A 24,462-nucleotide genomic window follows, 5' to 3' on the forward strand; every position below is an offset into this window, starting at 1 on the left:
GTTATTAACAACTGCAGTTAATTGCAAACATTTCTATTAATACTAGTTTCCGCCTCCTTTTCTTTGCTCTAGTTTCCTTCCAAGGTTCCCCAATTCTTCTCAGCCTCCCTCGCCTCGACTCCTCCTCTCCCCTCTCCCCCAACCCCGAACTGGCGCTCAAGGGTTAAATTGGGGCGGAGTCCAGGGATGAACGACAGCCGCAGTCACCAACTGGAACAGGGCGAGCTAGAAGAGCTGGGTGGGGCCGCGGGACAGAGGCGAACCCACACGCCCCCAGGCCCCGCCCCGCGGCTGGAGGCCCCGGGTGGAACTGTAGGGGGCGGAGCGGCGAGGCTTGGCGGGCCCGGTGGTTGGGCGTACCAGCACCCGCTTGAGGCACGGGGCGGGGTCGGCCGGGGCCTCCTCCCTCATTCCCTCGGCGGGCCGAGCCGCCTGTCCCTCCCTCCCCTCCTCCTCTCTTTCCCACCCCTCGGAGAGGAGCTGCACATGAGGCTGCTCCCTGCTGGGTCCCGCCCAGCCTCCGTCGCGCAGGAACGGGTCCCTGCAGCCCCCAGCCGATGGCAGGACAGTAGCTGCCTGTCAGGGGTCGCGAAGGGCTGAGGCAGACGCGGCGGCTCCCGGGCCTCAGAGAGTGGGTGTCTCCGGAGGCCATGGGCTACCCCGAGGTGGAGCGCAGGGAACCCTTGCCCGCGGCAGCGCCGCGGGAACGCGGGAGCCAGGGCTGCGGCTGTCGCGGGGCCCCTGCCCGGGCGGGCGAAGGGAACAGCTGCCGGCTCTTTCTGGGTTTCTTTGGCCTCTCCCTGGCCCTCCACCTGCTGACGTTGTGCTGCTACCTAGAACTGCGCTCCGAGTTGCGGCGGGAACGGGGAGCTGAGTCCCGCTTCAGCGGCCCCGGTACCCCCGGCACCTCGGGCACCCTGAGCAGCCCCGGTGGCCTCGACCCCAACGGTCCCATCACCCGCCACTTCGGGCAGCGGTCTCCGCAGCAGCAGCCGCTGGAACCGGGAGAAACTACGCTCCCCCCAGACTCCCAGGATGGGCACCAGGTGAGTCACTCTGGAGGGGCAGGGCCCCCTCACCATGTGCGCAGGGCGGGGGCCGGGGAAGGACTCTGCCACCTCGAGCCAAGTTCGACGGCTGGACCGGGGAGGTGGTGGGCGAGCCAGGGAGAGGTCGCCTGGGGGCAGGTTGTCCTCGGTCCCTGGCCCAACTCACCCTGAGTCTCTCTGGACCCCCGGACTTGGGAACTCTGGCCGGCGCCCGCCGCCCCCGGCTCCGGCTGCCTCGGGAAGAGTTGGCGGCGCTCCCGGCCGGGCCGCGGCGCGAAGGTGCGGGCGCTGCCCCCCTGGCCGACTAACGGCAGCAGCCTGGCCGTTCTGCTCCCGGTGAGATTCTCCGCCCGCTGTGCTTGTTTTTTCGTGTCCAGAGCTGATGCCAGCACTAGCAGAGTCTCGTTTGGAGTTGGAGCTGTAAACAGCTGTAATAACTGCTCCACGCCCGTTGAAACAACTTTGAACCGTGTTTTCCGCGCGGGGTCCTGGTGCGCTGACCAGATCGTGGACTTGTTCACACTTACCTGCAATTTGAACGAATTGTCCTGGGTAATTTAGTGAGGATCAGCGCCCCTGAAGAATTCTGGTAGAAATATACCGTCTTGTTAGACAACTTCTGAAACAGCAAATCTCTTTATTTAGGGAAATTTAGTGCACTTAAACTAAATATTCTCGTTTGCCATATTTTGTCTCATGTAAAACTTAAGAGAAGCAGCCAAGGATCTTTTTGAGGTGGTTGAAGAATAACAGTCAATTTGTTCCTCTTGAGGAAAAGGGGAAGTTGTGCAAATAAGCTCCTTGAGGTGAGCGACCCAGGCCTTCTGTATTTACTACCACATTTAGAGTCATTGCCATACTGTATAACATTGTTAGTGATACTCTGACCACTCATCCAAAGCTGGTGTTGCATTCATGATAATGCTGTAATATTAGGACTGACACAGTTTCTACATTGTAAAGTTGTCCTGAGCCTTAAAATGTTTTGCTAGCACACTTCAACTTATATAACAGTTTATAAGAGAAGTGAATCAATAGACATGCTTCTGGTACTTGAAACTTTAAACACTGTACTACACGATAATTAACTAGGATTCTGGTTCCCTTTATCCACCCTGCATCCCTGACTATACCCAGTAGAAATACTTAGCAGCTGAACTTTGGTATTCTGTGAAAAGATGGATTGAACTTCCTTAGTCAGATAGTTGCCAAGGCTTTTTGGCATTCAGAATTGACAGACCTATGTTTGTAGGTTGAGGACTAGCAGAACAGCTGTATTCTGGGGATTCTGTGATGGTATGGGATTCTCATATGGTCTATAATGACGTTTAGTTGCCTTTGCATGGTACTTGAAATAGTTCTGTCTAGGTTTAAATACAGTGCCCTATCTTCTGTCCTTTATTCTTTCTGTTTCAGTCTTTTCGAGGAGTAGAAATAAGCATACTGGCTCTTTACATTTACTGACATCAATTGGAGTTAGAGTTTTTTGTGAATTATGAGGAGCCATGAGTCCATTTGATCACTCACCTTGGAGAACACATAATTCCTATGGGGAAAATGACTTATCTAAAGTCATACAACTATGATCAAAATTAGAATGGTAGCTGGTCTCTTTGCTCCCAGTTCAGTTCCCATTCCACAATATACTACTTTCTGGAGACTTTTTGTCAGGTGGCTGGGTAGAGCTTTGTAACTTTTACAAAGTAGTTTGCATCATTTTTTACTCTACCTTCATTTTAGCCAGACTAAGTTTAACCATGTATTCCTTATTCTTCCTGAACTTCACTTTCAGGAGAATTAGAGTATGCTTTGAAGGAATTTTAGCCCAGAACGAACTTAAGATTTAAGGATATTAGTTTTAGTATACCAAACCAAAAAAAAAAAAAAAAAGGAAATGTTGATTGGCTAGTAAATTGATACTGCTACATCTTGGGTAAAATTTTCAGTGCCCTGGTGCACCCTCTGCTGGCTTTGCAAGGACATTCAATTGCAGTATTGCTGACAGTAAAGATTCTACATTGTGCTGACAGAATCTGATTCATAAATAAGGAAGTAAACAGCCTCATGGGATTTGGCCACGTAGGTCATATTTTTATATTTCAGTTTTCAACACAAACAGCTGCTGTTACAGCAACTCTTAGATGGAGAGGAAGAAAGATAAAAATATACACCCTTCCATGGGCAAAACACTCAGGTTTCACACCAGTTTATCTGCAAGGAGTGCAGGCAAACTGATAAGAATAAATTGCAGGAAGATGTCATGAGACCAAATAGGGAGAATAGTCACAGGTAGGTGACCTCATTGTACAAGGTCATGCAAACCTATCCATGCTATGAGAGGATAGGCTCAGTTATGACTCAAGAAAGGAATCTAGAAGTCACTGAAGATGTATGTATGCCATCTTTCAATTTTAAAACTTTAAAAACAGAATAGAGAAGGAAATTAGGGCATTCAGGATACATAGCAGAGAGATTCAGGATACAAAATACATACTCCTAGGGACTTATTAGAAAAGCCTCCCCAGTGGAGACAGTTGTTCATGATAAAAAATGAAAGGGTCACTGTGGACCTTCTGGAATCATGCCTGTCTCCTACAGCTGGAGTAGCTGAGTATCTGGAGGTTTATCTGGATACTCACTGGAGATGATCTCAGGAACTATTATTATAAATACATCTCATCAGTCTCTGAGTCAGATAATACACAATATTATTGTTAGAGTAAAATAAAAATCACTGTTTATGAATCTGTGAAGAAGGTGGCCCAGTTGTGACCGTGGTCCTAAAAGCCAAGAATATGGTGGGCATTAACAGGAAGAGTGTTGAAAACAATGATGAAACGAAACTCTTATCATTTCCCTGTAAAAGACGAAAAGTGGATTTGCATTCACAATCACATAGGTAATCCTGGTGGCTGCTCATCAAGAAAAACTTAACAGCTCATACAAATCCCCAGAAGCCAATCTAAATTGATCAAAGTGTTGGAAGGATTTTCTAGTTGTTTTTTTTTCAGTCTGTAGAGAGAGCAGTAGAGAGAAGGATATGATCAAAGTATACTAAACCATGAGAGAGATGATGTAAGTTTAATGTACTGGTGTAATTTAACAATATAGTTCAATAAATAGGAAGCCTTCTATGAGCCAGCCACTATATTAGTTATTCAGTTCAGTTCAGTTCAGTCAGTTTAGTTGCTCAGCTGTGTCTGACTCTTTGAAACTCCACGGACTGCAGGCTTCCCTGTCCATCACCAACTCCCAGAGCTTGCTCAAACTCATGTCCATCGAGCTGGTGATGCCATCCAACCATCTCATCCTCTGTTGTCCCCTTCTCCTCCTGCCTTTAATCTTTCCCAGAATCGGGGTCTTTTCCAATGAATCAGTTCTTCACATCAGGTGCCAAAGTATTGGAGCTTCAGCTTCAGCATCAGTCCTTCCAGTGAATATTCAGGACTGATTTCCTTTGGGATGGACTGGTTGGACCTCCTAGCAGTCCAAGAGTCTTCTTCAACACCACAGTTCAAAAGCATCTACTCTTTGGCACTCAGCTTTCTTTATAGTCCAACTCTCATATCTATAAATGACTAGTGGAAAAACCATAGCTTTGACTAGATGGACCGTTGTTGGCAAATAATGGCTCTGCTTTTTAATATGCTGACTAGGTTGGTCATAGCTTTTCTTCCAAGGAGCAAGTGCCTTTTGATTTCATGGCTGCAGTCACCATCTGCAGTGATTTTGGAGCCCAAAAAACTAAAGTCTGTCACTGTTTCCATTGTTTCCCCATCTATTTGCCATGTAGTGATGGGACCAGATGCCATGATCTTAGTTTTCTGAATGTTGAGTGTTGAGCCAACTTTTTCACTTTCCTCTTTCTCTTTCATTAAGAGCTTCTTTAGTTCTTCTTCACTTTCTGCCATAAGGGTGGTGTCATCTGCGTATCTGAGGTTATTGATATTTCTCCCAGCAATCTTGATTCGGGCTTGTGTTTCTTCCAGCCCAGCGTTTCTCATGATGTACTCTGCATAGAAGTTAAATAAGCAGGGTGACAATATACAGCCTTGACGTACTCCTTTCCCAATTTGGAACCAGTCTGTTTGTTGTTCCATGTTCAGTTCTAACTGTTCCTTCTTGACCTGCGTACAGATTTCTCAGGAGGCAGGTAAGGTGGTCTGATATTCCCATCTCTTGAAGAATTTTCCACAGTTTGTTGTGATCCACACAGTCAAAGGCTTTGGTGTAGTCAATAAAGCAAAAGTAGATGTTTTTTTGGAACTGTCTTGCTTTTGCAATGACCCAACAGATGTTGGCAATTTGATCTCTGGTTCCTCTGCCTTTTCTAAAACCAGCTTGAACATCTGGAAGTTCACGCTTCATGTACTGTTAAGGCCTGGCTTGGAGAATTTTGAGCATTACTTTGCTAGCATGTGAGATGTGTGCAATTGTGTGGTAGTTTGAACATTCTTTGGCATTGCCTTTCTTTGGGATTGGAATGAAAGCTGACCTTTTCCAGTCCTGTGGCCACGGCTGAGTTTTCCCAATTTGCTGGCATATTGAGTGCAGCACTTTCACAGCATCCTCTTTTAGGATTTGAAATAGCTCAACTGGAATTCCATCACCTCCACTAGCTTTGTTCGTAGTGATGCTTCCCAAGGCCCACTTGGCTTCGCATTCTAGGATGTCTGGCTCTAGGTGGGTGATCACACCATCGTAGTTATCTGGGTCATGAAGATCTTTATTGTATAGTTCTTCTGTGTATTCTTGCTACCTTTTCTGAATATCTTCTGCTTCTGTTAGGTCCATATCATTTCTGTCCTTTATTGAACCCATCTTTGCATGAAATGTTCCCTTGGTATCTCTAATTTTCTTGAAGAGATCTCTAGTCTTTCCCATTCTATTGTTTTCCTCTATTTCTATGCACTGATCACTGAGGAAGGCTTTCTTATCTCTCCTTGCTATTCTGCATTCAAATAGGTTTATCTTTTCTTTTCTCCTTTGCCTTTAGCTTGTCTTCTTTTCACAGCTATTTGTAAGGCCTCCATAGACAACCATTTTGGCCTTTTGCATTTCTTTTTCTTGGAGATAGTCTTGAATACTGCCTCCTATACAATGTCAGGAACCTCTGTTCAAGGTTCTTCAGGTACTCTGTCAGATCTAATCCCTTGAATCTGTTTGTCACTTCCACTGTATAATAGTAAATGATATAATTTAGGTCATACCCGAATGGTCTAGTGGTTTTCCCTTTCTTCAATTTAAGTCTAAATTTTTCAATAAGGAGTTCATGATTTGAGCCACTGTCAGCTCTCGGTCTTGTTTTTGCTAACTGTATAGAGCTTCTCCATCTTTGGCTGCAAAGAATATAATCAATCTGATTTCGGTATTGACCATATGGTGATGTCCATGTGCCAAGTCATCTCTTGTGTTGTTGAAAGAGGGTGTTTGCTATGACCAGTGCATTCTCTTGGCAAAACTCTGTTCTTTGCCCTGCTTCATTTTGTACTCCAAGGCCAAATTTGCCTGTTACTCCAGGTAACTCTTGACCTCCAACTTTTGCATTCCAGTCCCCTATAATGAAAAGGACATCTTTTTTGGTTATTAGTTCTAGACGGTCTTGTAGGTCTTCATAGAACCATTCAAATTCAGCTTCTTCAGCATTACTGGTTGGGGTATAGACTTGGATTACTGTGATAATGAATGGTTTGCCTTGGAAATGAACAGAGATCTTTCTGTCATTTTTGAGAATGCTCCCAAGAACTGCATTTCGGACTCTTGTTGACTATGATGGCTACTCCATTTCTTCTAAGGATTATCTTCATTACCTCCACCATACTTTGGTCTCATGTCAAACAACAGGGAGGGAACACAGCCCCGCCTATCAACAGAAAATTGGATTAAAAAGTTACTGAGCATGGCCCAGCCTGTTAGAACAGGACCCAATTTTCCCCTCAGTCTCTCCCATCAGGAAGCGTCCATAAGCCTCTTATCCTTATCCATCAGAGAGCAGACAGAATGAAAACTACAGTCACAGAAAACTAATTCAAACTGATCACATGGACCACAGCCTTGTCTAACAATGAAATTATGAGCCATGCCATGTAGGGCCACCCAAGATGGATGGGTCATGGTAGAGAGTGCTGTCAAGACATGGTCAATGGAGAAGGGAAGGGCAAACTACTTCAGTCTTCTTGCCTTGAGAACCCCATGAACAGTATGAAAAGGCAAAAAGATATTAGGTATTAGGCATATTTAAATGGTTGGAAGATTATTTTGTGGGGTAGGCAAATAAAGGTAGTATCTCATTCAGTTTCCCTAAGAGATACTCTGATTGGAACTCTTAAGGTTTAACTGCTTAGAAAAATATGTTTGTGTATATTTATAATGGTTTATTGAGAACTGTTAGCAATATTTGGAGTATGTCCCTAATTATTTGAGGTGAGCCTGTCATTAAGAGCCTCTTGATGAAAGTGAAAGAAGAGAGTGAAAAAGTTGGCTTAAAACTCAACATTCAAAAACTAACAGCATGATATCCATTCCCATCACTTCATGGCAAATAGACGAGGGAACAATGGAAACAGTGACAGACTTTAGTTTTTTGGGCTCCAAAATCACTGAAGATGATGACTGCAGCCATGAAATGAAAAGGCACTTGCTCCTTGGAAGTAAAGCTATGACCAACCTAGACAGCATATTAAAAAGCAGAGACATTACTTTGCCAGCAAAGGTCCATCTAGTCAAAGCTATGGTTTTTTCCCCTAGTCATGTATGGATGTGAGAGTTGGACTGTAAAGAAAGCTGAGTGATAAAGAATTGATGCTTTTGAACTGTGGTGTTGGAGAAGACTCTTGAGAGTCCCTTGGACTGCAAGGAGTTCCAACCAGTCCATCCTAAAGGAAATCAGTCCTGAATATTCATTGGAAGGACTGACGCTGAAGCTGAAACTCCAATACTTTGGCCACTTGATGCAAAGAACTGACTCATTGGAAAAGACCCTGATGCTGGGAAAGATTGAAGGCAGGAGGAGAAGGGGACGACAGAGGATGATATGGACAGATGGTATCACCGACTCGATGGGCATGAGTTTGAGCAAGCTCTGGGAGTTGGTGATGGACAGGGAAGCCTGGCGTGCTGCAGTCCATGGGATCACAAAGAGTCGGACATAACTGAGCAACTGACTGATTGAGGTGATGTCATTGAAGTTAACCTTAACTTTGCACAAAACATCTCTTGGTTTAACTGGATAGGACATTAGTGTATCTAGATTTGATATTAATTATTAGGGCCAGTTGATCAAGAAAATGACTAGGAATCACTAAGTCCAAGAATTATTTTAGCGGAATGGGATCCAGATAAAATCATTTTCTATAGGTTTCAATTTAAACTTTCAGTGTGATATTGAAGGCTTTCGATGAACTTGCTCCATTATACCTATCCCATTTGGTCTCTTACTAATCTACTCCTGCAACCCGCCCACCATATTCTCTCTTGGAATCATTCTCCAGTTGTTATTGCTGTTTTTATGTTTAATAAATTTTGTGTTTTTATATTAGAGCTCCTTCTTTTTTGTTCTTTTTCCACAATACTTGACACAGTGCTGGTTATAGTTGGGATACCTGAATACTTGTCAACTTAAATATTATTTGGGGCCTTTGGAGATGTTCATATAAAACAAAGTTTTGTAACAGGCCTGTTTTCCTCAGGTCTTGCTAAGCCTATGAATTGTCACCTATGCTTAGGTGAGTAGATAGCTCCACTGGTAATATTTCACTGGTTTCTAGAATCATTAGACAGTGAAATGGAGAAGATTACCTCTATGATGGTGGAAAAAGTTTTCTGTTGTGTATCATTTGATGTTCTGTTTTATTTGCATTTGGGTCTTATCTCTTTCTTTTTCTCTTAGATCTTGTGAAAAATAACTTGTAATTTATCTGTGACTACCTTACAGAGAAGATCTCTTTATTCCAGAGAACTTCTGAAGCCATTTAATTCCCAAGAACATTACCAAGAAAACCTACTTGCCTTGCCTGCAGGGTGCCCTCATAGAGGGTCATTTTCATCTGACTGGTCTATAAATACTCATCGCTTAGCTCTTCTTTTTTCCCCCTACTTTTTTTATTGAAGTATACATACAGAAAAGGTCACAAATCGTAATTGTACAACTTGATGAATTACTATAAAGTGAATACACTAGTGTTACCAGAACTCAGGTCAAGAAATAAAAGTATTGGTAGCATCTCATAACCCCCATCTTACGCCCCAACCCTATCACTATACCATCTTCCTTCTCCAAAGTGAATGACTATCCTGATGTCTAACATCATAGAGTATTTTCCCATTATGAACTTGATATAAATGAAATCAAACAGTACATATTCTGGGGTGGCTTTTTTTGGCTCAGTGTCATGCTTTTTTGATATCCATGATGTTGCATGCAAGTGTAGTTTTTTATTTGTATTACTGTATATTATTCACTTGTTTGAATATACCACAGTTTATTCATTCATTCTATTGATAATGGATTTTGGATTGTTCACTGTTTGGGGTTAGTATAAATAACAGTACTATGAATATTATTACACAGGTCTTTTGGTTATATGTACTTGAATTTCTGTGGGGTATATACCTAGGATTGGAATTTCTGGGTCATAGGGAATGCATATTTTCAAATTTATTGATAATGACAGCTTTTCTCAGTGATTGTACCAATTTGCATTCCCAATGTATGGCAATATATGAGAATTCTAGTTATTCCACATCCTTGCTAATACTTGTTATTGTCACTGTTTAAATTATAGCCATTCTGGTGGGTCGGTTTGTAGTAATACCGCATTGTGATTTTAAATGGCATTTCTCAGAAGATTAATGAAGTTGTACTCCTTTTCATATGTTTATTATGTTTGGTTATCTTCTTTTGTGAAGTGCCTATACAAATCTCTTGTATATTTTTATTGGATTGTTTGTTCTTTTCTTATAAATTTGTGGATTCTTTTTAATTTTAGATTTTTAAAAATTAATTTATTTTTTATTGAAGGATAATTGCTTTACAGAATTTTGTTGTTTTCTGTCAAACCACAACATGAATCAGCCATAGGTATACATATATCCCCTCCCTTTTGAACCTCTGTCCCATCTCCCTCCCAATCCCATCCCTCTAGGTTGATACAGAGCCCCTGTTTGAGTTTCCTGAGCCATACAGCAAATTCCCACTGGCTGTCTATTTTACATATAGTAATGTAAGTTTCCATGTTACTCTTTCCATACATCTCACCCTCTCCTCACCTCTTCCCACGTCCATAAATCTATTCTCTATGTCTGTTTCTCTAAATAAATTCTTCAGTACCGTTTTTCTAGATTCCATATATATACGTTAGAATATGTTATTTATCTTTCTCTTTCTGACTTCACTCTGTATAATAGGTTCTAGGTTCATCCACCTCATTAGAACTGATTCAAATGCGTTCTTTTTTTATGGCTGAGCAATATTCCATTGTGTATATGTACCACAACTTCTTTACCCATTCATCTGTCTATGGACATCTAGGTTGCTTCCATGTTCTAGTTATTGTAAATGGCTGCAGTGAACATTGGGATACATGTGTCTCTTTCAATTTTGGTTTCCTCAGGGTATATGCCTAGGAGTGGGATTCCTGGGTCTTATGGTGGTTTAATTCCTAGTTTTTTAAGGAATCTCCATACCGTCTTCCATAGTGGCTGTGTCAATTTACATTCCCACCAACACTACAAGAGGCTTCCCTTTTCTCCATACCCTCTCCAGTATTTATTGTTTGTAGACTTTTTGATTATGGCCATTCTGACCACTGTGAGGTGATATCTCGTAGTTTTGATTTGCATTTCTCTTATAATGAGTGATGTTGAGCATCTTTTCATGTGTTTGTTAGCCATCTGTATGTCTTCTTTGGAGAAATGTCTGTTTAGGTGTTTTTCCCACTTTTTGATTGGGTTATTTGTTTTTCTGGTATTGAGTTGTATGAGCTGCTTATATATTTTGGAAATTAATCCTTTGTCAGCTGTTTCATTTGCTGTTATTTTCTCCCATTCTGAGGGTTGTCTTTTTACCTTGCTTATAGTTTCCTTTGCTGTGCAAAAGCTTTTAAGTTTAATCATGTCCCACTTGTCTACTTTTTTTTTTCCCCATTACTCTAGGAGGTGGGTTATAGAGGACCTTGCTTTGATTTATGTCATTGAGTGTTCTGCCTATGTTTTCCTCTAAGAGTTTTATACTTTCTGGTCTTACATTTAAGTCATTAATTCATTTTGAGTTTATCTTTGTGTATGGTGTTAGGAAGTGTTCTAATTTTATTCTTTTACATGTACCTGTCCAATCCCAGCATCATTTATTGAAGAGACTGTCATTGCCTTATTGTGTTATTCTTGCCTCATTTGTCAAAAATAAGGCACCCTTAGGTGCCTGGGTTTATTTCTGGGCTTTCTGTCTTGTTCTATTGGTCTATATTTTTGTTTTTGTGCCAGTACCATAGCATACTTGATGACTGTAGCTTTGTAGTGTAATCTGAAGTCAGGAAGGTTGATTCCTCCAGCTCCAGTTTTCTTTCTCAAGACTGCTTTGGCTATTCGGGGTCTTTATTGTTTCTATATGAATTGTGAAATTTTTGTTCTAGTTCTGTCACGAATGCTGTTGGTAATTTGATAGGGATTGCATTGAATCTGTAGATTGCATTTTGTAGTATAGTCATTTTCACAATATTGATTCTTCCTACCCAGGAACATGGAATATCTCTCCATCTGTTTATGTCATATTTGATTTCTTTCATTAGTGTCTTATAATTTTCTGTGTACAGTTCTTTTGTCTCCTTAGGTAGGTTTGTTCCTAGATATTTAATTCTTTTTGTTGTAATGGTGAATGGGATTTATTCCTTAATTTCTCTTTCTCATTTTTCATTGTTAGTATATAAAAATGCAAGTGGTTTCTGTGTATTGATTTTATATCCTGTAACTTTGCTAAATTCACTGGTTAGCTCTAGAAATTTTCTGATACTATCTTTAGGGTTTTCTATGTGCAGTATCATGTCATCTGCAAACAGTGAGAGCTTAATTTCTTCTTTTCTGATCTGGATTCTTTTTATTTTTTTTTCTTCTCTGATTGCTGTAGCTAGGACTTCCAGAACTATATTGAATAATAGTGGTGAAAGTGGACACCCTTGTTTTGTTCCTGATCTTAGGGGGAATGCTTTCAGTGTTTCACCATTGAGAATAATGTTTGTTGTAGGCTTATCATATATGGCCATTACTATGTTAAGGTAAGTTCCTTCTGTGCCCATTTTTTGAAGAGTTTTAATCATAAATGGGTGCTGAATTTTGTCAAAGTTTTTTTTTCTGCCTCCATTGAGATTATCATATGGTTTTTATCTTTAAATTTGTAATATGGTGTACCACATTGATTGATTTGTGTATATTGAAGAATCCCTGCATCCCTGGAATGAACCCAACTTGATTATGGTGTATCAGCTTTTTGATGTGTTGCTGAATTCTGTTTCCTAAAATTTTGTTGAGGATTTTTACATCTATGTTCATCAGTGATATTAGCCTGTAGTTTTCTTTTTTTGTGTTGTCTTTGTCTGCTATTGGTATCAGGGTGATGGTAGCCTCATAGAATGAGTTTGGAAGTGTTCTTTCCTCTGCAATTTTTCAAAAGAATTTTAGAAGGATAGGCATTAGCTCTTCTCTAAATGTTCGAAAGAATTCTCCGGTGTAGCCATCTGGTCCTGGGCTTTTTTTGGGGGGAGATTTTTGATCACAGCTTCAGTTTCAGTGCTTGTGATTGGGTTGTTCATAATTTCTATTTGTTCCTGATTCAGTCTTAGAAGACTGAACTCCTCTAAGAATCTGTCCATTTCTTCCAGGTTATCCATTTTATTGCCATATAGTTGTTCATAATAGTCTCTTATAATGCTTTGTATTTCTCCATTGTCTATAGTAACCTTTCCCTTTTCATTTCTAATTTAGTTGATTTGATTCTTCTCTTTTTTTCTTGATGGGTCTGGCTAAAAGGTTTGTCAATTTTGTTTATCTTCTCAAAGCACCAGCTTTTAGCTTGAAAGAGATGGGAATACCAGACCACCTGACCTGCCTCATGAGAAACCTATATGCAGGTCAGGAAGCAACAGTTAGAACTGGACATGGAACAACAGACTGGTTCTAAATAGGAAAAGGAGTACGTCAAGCCTGTATATTGTCACCCTGATCATTTAACTTCTATGCAGAGTACATCATGAGAAACGCTGGGCTGGAAGAAACACAAGCTGGAATCAAGATTGCCAGGAGAAATATCAATAACCTCAGATATGCAGATGACACCACCCTTATGGCAGAAAGTGAAGAGGAACTAAAAAGCCTCTTGATGAAAGTGAAAGTAGAGAGTGAAAAAGTTGGCTTAAAGCTCAACATTCAGAAAATGAAGATCATGGCATCTGGTCCCATCACTTCATGGGAAATAGATGGGGAAACAGTGGAAACAGTGTCAGACTTTATTTTGGGAGGGCTCCAAAATCACTGCAGATGGTGACTGCAGCCGTGAAATTAAAAGACGCTTACTCCTTGGAAGGAAAGTTATGACCAACCTGGATAGCGTATTGAAAAGCAGAGACATTACTTTGCCAACAAAGGTCCATCTAATCAAGGCTATGGTTTTTCCAGTGGTCATGTATGGATGTGAGAGTTGGACTGTGAAGAAAGCTGAGTACCGAAGAATTGATGCTTTTGAACTGTGGTGTTGGAGAAGACTCTTTGAGAGTCCCTTGGACTGCAAGATTCAACCAGTCCATTCTGAAGGAGATTAGCCCTGGGTGTTCTTTGGAAGGAATGATGCTAAAGCTGAAACTCCAGTACTTTGGCCACCTCATGCGAAGAGTTGACTCATTGGAAAAGACTCTGATGCTGGGAGGGATTGGGGGCAGGAGGAGAAGGGGACGACAGAGGATGAGATGGCTGGATGGCGTCACCGACTCGATGCACATGAGTTTGGGTGAACTCCGGGAGTTGGTGATGGACAGGGAGGCCTGGCGTGCTGCGATTCACGGGGTCGCAATAAGTGGGACACGACTGAGCGACTGAACTGAACTGAATCTTTACTATTGTTTCAATTTTTAAAAATTTATTTCTGCTCGGATGGAATGTCCTGAAGGTATCAATGAGCTCCATCTCATCTAATGTACCATTTAAGACTTGTGTTTCCTTATTAATTTTCTGTTTTGATCATCTGTCCATTGGTGTGAGTGGGGTGTTAAAGTCTCCTACTATTATTGGGTTACTGTCAGTTTCTCCTTTTATGTCTGTTAGTGTTTGTCTTATGTATTGAGGTGCTCTTATGTTGTGTGCATAGATATTTACAGTTGTTATGTCTTCCTCTTGGATTGATCCCTTGATCATTATGTAGTTGTCCTTCCTTATCTCTTGTAATCTTCATTTTAAGGTCTATTTTGTCTGATATAAGGATTTTGACTCCAGCTTTCTTTCACTTCCCATTTGCATGGAATATATTTTTCCATCCTTTCACTCTCAATCTATATGTGTCTTTAGGTCTGAAGTGAGTTTCTTGTAGACAGCATATATATGGGTCTTGTTTTGAATCCATTCAGTTAGTCTGTGTCTTTTGGTTGGAGCATTTAATCCATTTAAAGTACTTATTGATATATATGTTCCCATTGCCATTTTCTTAATTGTTTGCGGTTGATTTTGTAGATCTTTTTCCTTCTCTTGTATTTCTTGACTATATAAGTCCCTTTAACATTTGTTGTAAAGCTCGTTTGGTGGTCCTGAATTCTCTTAACTTTTGCTTGTCTGAAAAGCTTTTGATTTCCCCATCAGTTTTGAATGAGATCCTTGCTGGGTACAGTAATCTTGGTTGTAGATTTTTCCCTTTCAGTACTTTAAATGTATCCTACCATTCCCTTCTGACCTGCAGAGTTTCTGCTGAAAGATCAGCTGTTAAGCATTTGGAGTTTCCCTTGTATGTTAATTGTTGCTTCTCCCTTACTGCTTTTAATATTCTTTCTTTGTGTTCAGTCTTTGTTAGTTTGATTAGTATGTGTCTTGATCTGTTTCTCCTTGGGTTTGTCCTGTATGGGACTCTTTGTGCCTTTTGGACTTCAATGACTATTTCCTTTTCCATGTTGGGGAAATTTTCAACTATAATTTCTTCAAAAATATTCTCATACCCTTTCTTTTTCTCTTCTTCTTCTGGGACCCCTATAATTCAAATGTTGGTGTGTTTGATATAGTCCCACAGGTCTCTGAGACTGTCCTCAGCTCTTTTCATTCTTTTTACTTTATTCTGCTCTTCAGAAGTTATTTCCATCATTTTATCTTCCAACTCACTAGTTCTTTCTGCTTCAGATATTCTGCTATTGATTAATTTCAGTAATTGTGTTGTTTGTCTCTGTATGTTTATTCTTTAATTCTTCTAGGTCTTTGTTAATTGATTCTTGCATTTTCTCCATTTTGGTTTCAAGGTTTTTGATCATCTTTACTATCATTATTCTCAATTCTTTTTCAGGTAGCTTGCCTATTTCCTCTTCGTTTATTTGGACTTCTGTATTTCTAGTTTGTTTCTTCATTTGTGCAGTATTTCTCTGCCTTTTCATTATTATTTTTTTTAAGTTATTGTGTTTCAGGTCTCCTTTCCCAAGCTTCAAGGAAAGTTGAATTCTTTCCTTAAAGAAGGTTGAATTCTTTCTTCCTTTTGGTTTCTGCCCTCCTAAGATTGGTGCAGTGGTTTGTGTGAGCTTTGTATAGGGTGAGATTTGTGCTGAGTTTTTGATTGTTTGGTTGTTTGTGTTTCCTCTGATGGGCAAGGCTGAGTGAGGTGGTGGTCCTGTCTGCTAACGATTGGGTTTGTATTTTTGTTTTGTTTTTTGTTTAGATGAGGCATCCTGCACAGGGTGCTACTGGTGGTTGGGTGATGCAGGGTCTTATATTCAAGTGGTTTCCTTTGTGTGAGTTCTCACTATTTGATACGCCCTAGGGCTAGTTCTCTGGTAGTCTAGGGTCTTGGAGTCAGTGCTCCTACTCAAAAGGCTAAGGGTTTGATCTCTGGTCAGGAACAAAGATTCAACAAGTGACCCATTATGTCATTAAGTGACATTAAAACAAATATCCAAAAATGAGAAACCAAAGATGAACCCCAGACAAATGGCAGTTACAAAGTCAGGCAAATAATAATTAAAATGATGGACTATACACATGTATATATACACCTATAAGCAAAGTGAAAAAATAAAGTACAGTAGATTGACCCAGTGAACAATGGAAATCAAAAATTATATTTACCAGTTAAGAACAAAACTACCTTAAGCACACACTGAAAAACAAAACTAAAGCAAGGTGCGCCAAGTGGGGAATAAAGCAATAAAACCAAAACTAACAAATATGTTGAGAGGAAAGAAAAGAGAAAGAAAGAATAGATATGCAAAGTAAATAGAGTTAGATGAAGAAGATTTATATACATTAAAGATTAACTGCAAGGGGAAAAGAACAGTAGGAAAGGCAAACAAAGGAATAAATATAGAAAAAATATCAGGTGTGAAAAAAACTAAAAAATGTAAATTATAAAAAAGAAAAGGAAAAAAAAAACAGAAGAAAGGAAAAAGGGAGAAAAAAGGGAAAACTCCACAGAACTGCAAAAGCCCAATGTAGAGGCAGAGGTTTATAACAACAATAGAAAGTGTGACTGAATATACACATATACATATACACTCATGAGCAGAGCAAAGTGAAAACAGTCCAACAAAAATAAAGTACAGTAGATTGACCCAGCAAACAAAGGAAACCAAAAATTTTATCTACTGGAACAAAACTTATTCAAGCATGAACTAGAAAATAAAACTAAAGCAAGGTGCCAATTGGGGAAGAAAGCAATGGAAATAAAACTAACAAATATATTGAGAGGAAAGAGAAAGAAAAAGAAAGAATAGATATGCAAAGTTAAATAAAGGTAGATAAAGAAGATTTACATATGTTAAAGTATAACTGCAAGGGGAAAAGAACAGTAGGAAAAGCAAAGAAAGGAATAAATGTAGAAAAAAACAATAGGCTTTAAAAGTTAAAAATTAAAATTAAAAAAAAGAAAAGAAAAAAAAAGAGGAAAACTCCACAGAACTTCAAAAGCCCAACGTACAGGCATAGGTTTATGACAACAATAAAAAAATGTGACTGAGGAAAAAAAAAAGCTCAAAAGTGTAATTGGATTTCTTAATGCCAATAAAATCGACAACTACAACAGAGGGGGAAAAATCCTATAAAATCTACAGAACAGGTCAAAAAATAAGAATAATAAATGTTTTTCTTGAGTCACTGCTGTCAGAGTCCTTTCCCTCACTAGGGGTCACAGCCCACCTCACCTCCCTAGGATGCCCTCTAACACTCTGCTGATCTCTGGACCTGCTGTGGGGGCAGCTCAGATTCTAATCTGGTCCTACTCCTGTGTGTTCTTACCTCCAATGTCCACAGCTATCAGAGCTTGTGTGTTTTCTTTTGTGGGAGCTCTCAATGGCCTTTTAAATATTCAATCGACACAGTCTGCTTAGTTGATCGTGTGGATTTAAATGCAGCTTGTACACCTGATAGGAAGGTTTTGGGTCTTCTTCCTTAGCCACACTGCCCATGGGTTTCAATTGTGGTTTAATTTCCACTTCTACATGTGGGTCGTCCACTGGAGTTTAGCTCCTGAGGCTGCCCTGGAAGGCTTGGGTTTGCCCCTATGAGAGCCAGGTATGGAGGTGGTGCAGCTGCTTGGGTCTCAGGGGTTCTGGCAGCAGCAGGTAGTTGGGGGTGGGCGGCTAGGGCAGCAGGAAATATAGTGCTCTAGAAGGGTATGGCAACCAGTAATGGCCAATATGCTCCAGTATTCTTGCCTGGAGGACCCCCTCTCTGACAGAGAAGGCTGGCAGGCCACAGTCTATGGGGTCGCAAAGAGTCAGACACGACCAAAGTGACCCTGGGTGCGTAGATGCAATACTTTTTTTTTGCCTGTGGCACTTCTGCCCCAGTGAGAGTTGAGCGTGAAGGTGGCGCAGCTGCTTGGCTTGAAGGGACCCTGGCGGTGCCAAGTGTTCAAAGACATAGACTGCTTCCACGGCAGGAGTTATGGCCCTATCAGAGCCTTTTTTTCAAGCTTCTTGTAGCTGGTGATCAGAAGGCCTCTTTGGCCAGTCTTTCTCCATAGCTCCATCCCTTCAAGCACTTAGAGGGTTCTTCTCTGTTGTTCGGCATGTCAGGCACATAGAAGGGCCCCCCTGGCTGGGTTCCTACTCTGTAGATCGGTGTGTCAGGCACTTGAAGGAGCACCCTGGGTGTGGTCCCACTCTGTAGTTCAGTGTGTCTGGCATTTGATGGGCAGGCTGTCTATTGTTCAGCTGCTGATGCTGACCTGTGGGGAGAGAAAGGCTATGGTGATGGCTCTACCCTCCATGCGTGACTCAGTAGTATCGCCTTGCTTCCATGGCTTCCTAGCTTTCTTCCACCAGCATTTCCCACCACGATCTCCTCCCTCACATCCCCTCGATCTGTCTCTCCACAGTCAACAGCAGCCCCCACCCTGGGATTGCTCCCAAATCCCTAAACTCCAGCTCCCAGCTGCTGCGCCTTCCAGGAGACCAGTATTCCTGTCCCAGGTATGTATGGCTTCGGCAAGGACTGTCTGATTCTCATTCCATTTAGGCTGCCACAGATCAGCTGTTTCACACTCAGCTTTAAATATTTTTCTTCTGACTCGGACAATTGCCCTGCTGTGGGGATCGGACCCCTGCTTCAGTCCCCCCACCCACTGAGGGCAGGTCCAGTCCTACCAACACTCCTGTTTTTCCCCCTTGTTCCTTCATCCTACTGAGTGTTGTGTGCTTGTGTATATTCTTTTCCACTGGTCAGGTTCTCCTGTCCGTTGTCAGCTGGTGTTCTGCATGCACTTCTGTGTCTGAAGGTATATTCCTGATGTGTCCGTGGAGAGAGATGTATTCCATGTTCACCTATTCCTCCACCATCTTGTTTGCCTCTGCTTTTTAATATGCTGTCAAGGTTAGTCATAGCTTCTTTTCCAAAGAGCATGTGTCTTTATTTCATGGCTGCAGTCACCATCTGCAATTATTTTGGAGCCCAGAAAAATAAAGTCTCTCAGTGTTTCCACTGTTTCCCCATCTACTTGCCATGAAGTGATGGCACTGAATGCCATGATCTTAGTTTTCTGAATGTTGAGTTTTAAGCCAGATTTTTAGTCTCCTCTTTCACTTTCATCAAGAGGCTCTTTAGTTCTTCTTTGCTTTCTGCCATAAGGGTGGTGTCATTTGCGTATCTGAGGTTATTGATATTTCTCCCTGTAATCTTGATTCCAGCTTGTGCTTCATCCAGTCCAGCATTTCACATGATGTACTCGGCATAGAAGTTAAGCAAGCAGGGTGACAATATACAGCCTTGATGTACTCCTATTTGTAACCAGTCTGTTGTTCCATGTCCAATTCTAACTGTTGCTTCTTGACCTGCATACAGATTTCTCAGGAGATAGGTCAGATGGTCTGGTATTCCGATCTCTTGAAGAATTTTCCAGTTTGTTGTGATCCACACAGTCAAAGGCTTTGGTGTAGTCAATAAAGCAGAAGTGGATGTTTTTTTCTGCAACCGTCTTGCTTTTTTGATGATCCAATGGATGTTGAGAATTTGATCTCTGGTTCCTCTGCCTTTTCTGAATTCAGCTTGAACATCTGGAAGTTCACAATTCACGTACTGTTGAAGTCTGGCTTGGAGAATTTTGAGCATTACTTTGCTAGCGTGTGAGATCTGGATCTCAAAATATTTGCTTTTGCATGTTCATTGCAGCATTCAAAATAGCTAAGATGTGAAAACAATAGAAATGTCAATCGATACATAAGTAGATATAGAAAATGTGGTATATACATACAGTAGGGTACTATTTCACATTAAAAAAGAGATTCTGCCACATGTGACAACATGGATGAACCTTGAGGACATTATGCTAAGTGAAATAAGCCAGACACAGAAAGGCAAATAGTACATGACTCCACTTATATGAGGTATCTAAAATAGTCAAATTTATGGAGTCAGAGAGTGGAATGGTGGTTTCCTAGAGCCAAGGGTGGGGAGAGAAAATGTGGTTACTAATCAACAGGCATTAAATTTCACTTAAGCAATATTAGGACTTCCGTGGTGGCTCAGATGGTAAAACGTCTGTCTACAATGTGGGAGACCCGGGTTCAATCCCTGGGTCGGGAAGATCCCCTGGAGAAGGAAATGACAACCCACTCCAGTACTATTTGCCTGGAAAATCCCGTGGATGGAGAAGCCTGGTAGGCTACAGTTCATGGGGTCACAAAGAGTCGGACACGACTGAGCAACTTCACTTCACTTCTTCTTCTAAGCAATATAAGTTCTAGAGATCTGCTATAGAATATATATAGTCAAAAATAATGTGTTGTACACTTAAAATTTAAGAGGGTAAGTCGCATGTTATGAGTTCTAACCACAGTAAAATAAAATTAAGGGAAAAAACCCTCCTGGGATTTTTGTTTTGATTGGATTGAATCTAAAAATGAATTTAGGGAGAACTTTCCTTTACTATATTGAATCTTCCAATCTATGAATATGGTATATATCTCCACTAATTTAGGTCTTTAATTTTTCTTGGTACTATTTTATAGTTTTCTATGTATGGCACTTGTACATCTTTCATTAGATTTATTTTAAGACATTTTATATTTTTGAAGCCATTTAAAATGTTATCTGCAGTTGATTCTGTGATCCATTTCCTAAGTCCATGTCTTGGTTGAAGAAAATTGTCTCAAGGACAGTTGTCTCATCTCCCAAGGAGATGCTTCCTTGCATTATCATGCATCCAGTGCCTGATTAATGAGGAGGTATAAAGGCTTGCCCTTTATTCCCCAAATACAGAAACCTTTGAAAGGCCATATTAGCTCCAGAGCTATCTATAACTTTGCCTAGGGTCTTTTGGAGATTGTTTTTTCCCTCTTATACATATGTTGATCCCCAAAGCACTTTCTAATAAAAGTAGTGCTTGATAAACTATGTCACCCAGTCTGCTTCACAGGAAAACCAACCTGGGACCATATAACTTTAAAACTTCATTTTAAAATTGCTTCTGACGTATGCCTAGAAATATAGTTTCTGTTAAATATTGACAGCAGTATACAAAGTATACAAAAAAAAATTGTTTTGAACTCATTGTACTAACAAACTATCTGTAGGTCTTGTGGATTTTCTATGTATACCATCACACCTTTTATGAAAAATGATGTTCTATCTTTTTATTTTTTCCTCTCCAATATCTATACATAAGATTTTTTTCTTACCTTATTGCACTGGCTTGAACCTTCAGAAGAATGCTGTTTTGGAATAGTAATAGCACGACAGAGGGAAGGAAAAAAAAAAGAAATAGTAATAAGATGCATCTTTGTCCTATTCCCAATCTAAGAGGAAAAAGCATTTAATGCTTCACCTCCATAATGTTTGCTATAGTTTTAAGTTTTTTCTAGTTATTTATCACTTTAAAAGTTCTTTTTTAGAACTGGTTTACTGAGAGTTTTGTTTTAATCATAAATGGAAATAGCATTTTATCAAATGTCTTTCCTGCATCTATTGAGATAATCATATAACTTTTCCCATTTAATATAGTGTTTAATGTAGTGTTAAAACAATTTTACACTTGTGGGATAAACCTAGTCTTGCTCTTTTATTTATTTAGGACTTTCGGTTTATTGTATAATTAACTCAAATTGTCATATTTCTTCTCATATATGAAGTGCAAAGCCTAGAAATTAAGGCTTTCATGTTCATATAGAATCACCTGTAATAATCCTGTTTGTTTAAAGAATATCCATTTGCAAACATTTACAGTGGTTGATAGTCCACATTATCTCCTATCTTTTGCTACATTCAGCATTTCCCCGAGCTCCATCCTAAGCACTGATATGTAATTTCATAATTCTGTTTGAAATACATACTGTTATTTATTTTTCTTGATTTCATTTAGCTTTATACATTTCTGATTATCTGAATATTTTCTTCATAAAACTGTCATCAAAAAAGAGAGATTACTTCAGTTTGCTTCAGTGTTCAAGTTTGTTTTTCTTTTTGCCAACTTTGCTTCAGTTGTCCTAAATATGATGTATTATTTATTTTATATATTGCTAGATTTGGTTTGCTAAAATTTCATTTAGGATCTTTGCATCTATGTACATGATTGAGATTAGCATGTAGTTTTCCTTCCTTATCAGTCTTGGACAAGGTTAAAATGTTCCAATAAGATTAGTTGAAAGTATTTCATTTCTACTTTTTGTCTGTAAGAGTTTATGTAATATTGGTAATAATTCTTCCTCAAATGTAGCAAAGCATCTGCGCCTAGAATTTTTTGGGTGGGGGAAAGGGAGATTTTAATCTCTAGATTTTCTATCTTAAAAAACATTTATTTATTTATTTGGCTGCACCAGGTCTTAGTTGTGGCACGTGAACCCTTAGTTGCAGCATATAGGATCTAGTTTCCTGACCAAGGATTGAACCCGGGCCCCCTGCATTGGGAGCCCAGTATTAGCCACTGGACCACCAGGGAAGTCCCGTTTGCTATGTTAATAGAGATAAGATTTTCAGATTTTATTCAGCTTTTTGGTAAATTGTGTTCTAGAAATTTATTTAGCAAAAAATTTATTCACAGATACAGTTTCATGATATCCTCTGCTGCTGCTGCTGCTGCTAAGTCACTTCAGTCGTGTCCGACTCTGTGCAACCCCATAGACGGCAGCCCACCAGGCTCCACTGCCCCTGGGATTCTCCAGGCAAGAACACTGGAGTGGGTTGGCATTTCCTTTTCCAATGCATGAAAGTGAAAAGTGAAAGTGAAGTCACTCAGTCATATTCGACTCTTCGGGACCCCATGGACTGCAGCCTACCAGGCTCCTCCATCCATGGGATTTTCCAGGCAAGAGTACTGGAGTGGGTCGCCATTGTCTCATTCTTTTCTTAATGATGTGGTAAAATATATGTAACATGAAACTTATCATTATAACCAAACATTTTTATGGTTCAGTGACAGAGAGTACATTCAGAATATGGGTACCCATCGTCACTGTCTGTTTTCAAAACTCTTTCAGTCCTCCCAAACAGAAAATCCATACCCATTAAACAGTAACTCCCTATTTCCCCCTACCTGTGACCACTAGTAGCCTCCATTATACTTTCTGTTTCTTTGAATTTACCTATTATAGGTATCTCATATATCAGTGTACTCAACTTGGGCTTCCCGGGAGGCTCAGTGGTAAAGAATCCACCTGTCAATACAGGAGCTGTGGGAGGTGCAGTTTCCATCCCTGGGCTAGGAAAATCCCCTGGAGGAGAACATGGCAACCCCACTCCAGTATTCTTTCCAGGATAATCCTATGGACAGAGGAGCTTGGCGATCTACAGTCCATGGGGTCACAAAGGATCAGATACAAGTGACTGAGCATGCACACATAAGTGGAATCATCCAATATTTCTCCTTTTGTGTCTGTGTTATTTCATCAGTGTTGTAGTGTGTATCAGAATTTTATCCTTTTTTTAAATGGCTGAATAATATTTCACTGTGTCTGTATGTGTTTGTGTGTACACCATATATTGTTTATCTGTTCATTTGTTGATGGACGTTTTGGTTGTTTGCATTTTTGGTTTTTGTGAATAATGTTGCTATGAATATTGGCATTCAAGTATGTGTGTCCCTGCTTTTAGTTCTTTTGTGTGAAATTGATGGATTATATGGTAATTCCGTTTAAATTTTTTGAAGTACTGACAAATTGTTTTCCACAGTGGTTGTATTTTTTTATATTCCCCCAAGCAATGCACAGTTTCACATCCTACTAACACTTGTTCCAGTTTCTCCACATCCTCACCAACACTTGTTATATTTTTATATTTTAAAAAATTACTATCCTAATTGGTATGAAGTCTTTTCTCATTGTGGTTATCATTAGCTGTTTTAAAAACATTTTTAAAAATAAGATTAGATTCAGAGGAGTTTTACCATGTAGTTGCAAAGAGATCATGTGGATCTTTTAGCCAGTTTTCCCAGTTGGTTACACTGAATGTAACTATCAGTTCAGTTCAGTCACTCATTCGTGTCCGACTCTGCGACCCAATGAACCGCAGCATGCCAGCCCTCCCTGTCCATCTCCAACTAGCGGAGTCTACCCAAACCCATGTCCATCGAGTTGGTGATGCCATCCAACCATCTCATCCTCTGTTGTCCCCTTCTCCTCCTGCCCTCAATCTTTCCCAGCATCAGGGTCTTTTCAAATGAGTCAGCTCTTCACATCAGGTGGCCAAAGTATTGGAGTTTCAGCTTCAGCATCAGTCCCTCCAATGAACACCCAGGACTGATCTTTAGGATGGACTGGTT

At 40.4% G+C, this 24,462-nt stretch overlaps 1 protein-coding gene across 4 annotated transcripts in view; it reads left to right on the forward strand.

Moving 5' to 3' along the window:
• Positions 1-373: 373 nt before the first annotated feature.
• Positions 374-24,462, forward strand: part of EDA (ectodysplasin A) — a 397,101-nt gene continuing 373,012 nt past the window's right edge. For 2 of the 4 annotated variants that reach the window (XM_027533464.1, XM_027533465.1), the window contains exon 1: positions 374-1,046. In XM_027533464.1, coding sequence (XP_027389265.1) covers positions 651-1,046 — 396 coding nt within the window. In that variant the 5' untranslated portion in view covers positions 374-650. The remainder of the gene's footprint in view (positions 1,047-24,462) is intronic. The other 2 variants (XM_027533462.1, XM_027533463.1) reach the window with 1 other exon arrangement.

This window comes from Bos indicus x Bos taurus, chromosome X, assembly GCF_003369695.1.
Source record: "Bos indicus x Bos taurus breed Angus x Brahman F1 hybrid chromosome X, Bos_hybrid_MaternalHap_v2.0, whole genome shotgun sequence".
NCBI classification, from domain to species: Eukaryota; Metazoa; Chordata; class Mammalia; order Artiodactyla; family Bovidae; genus Bos; species Bos indicus x Bos taurus.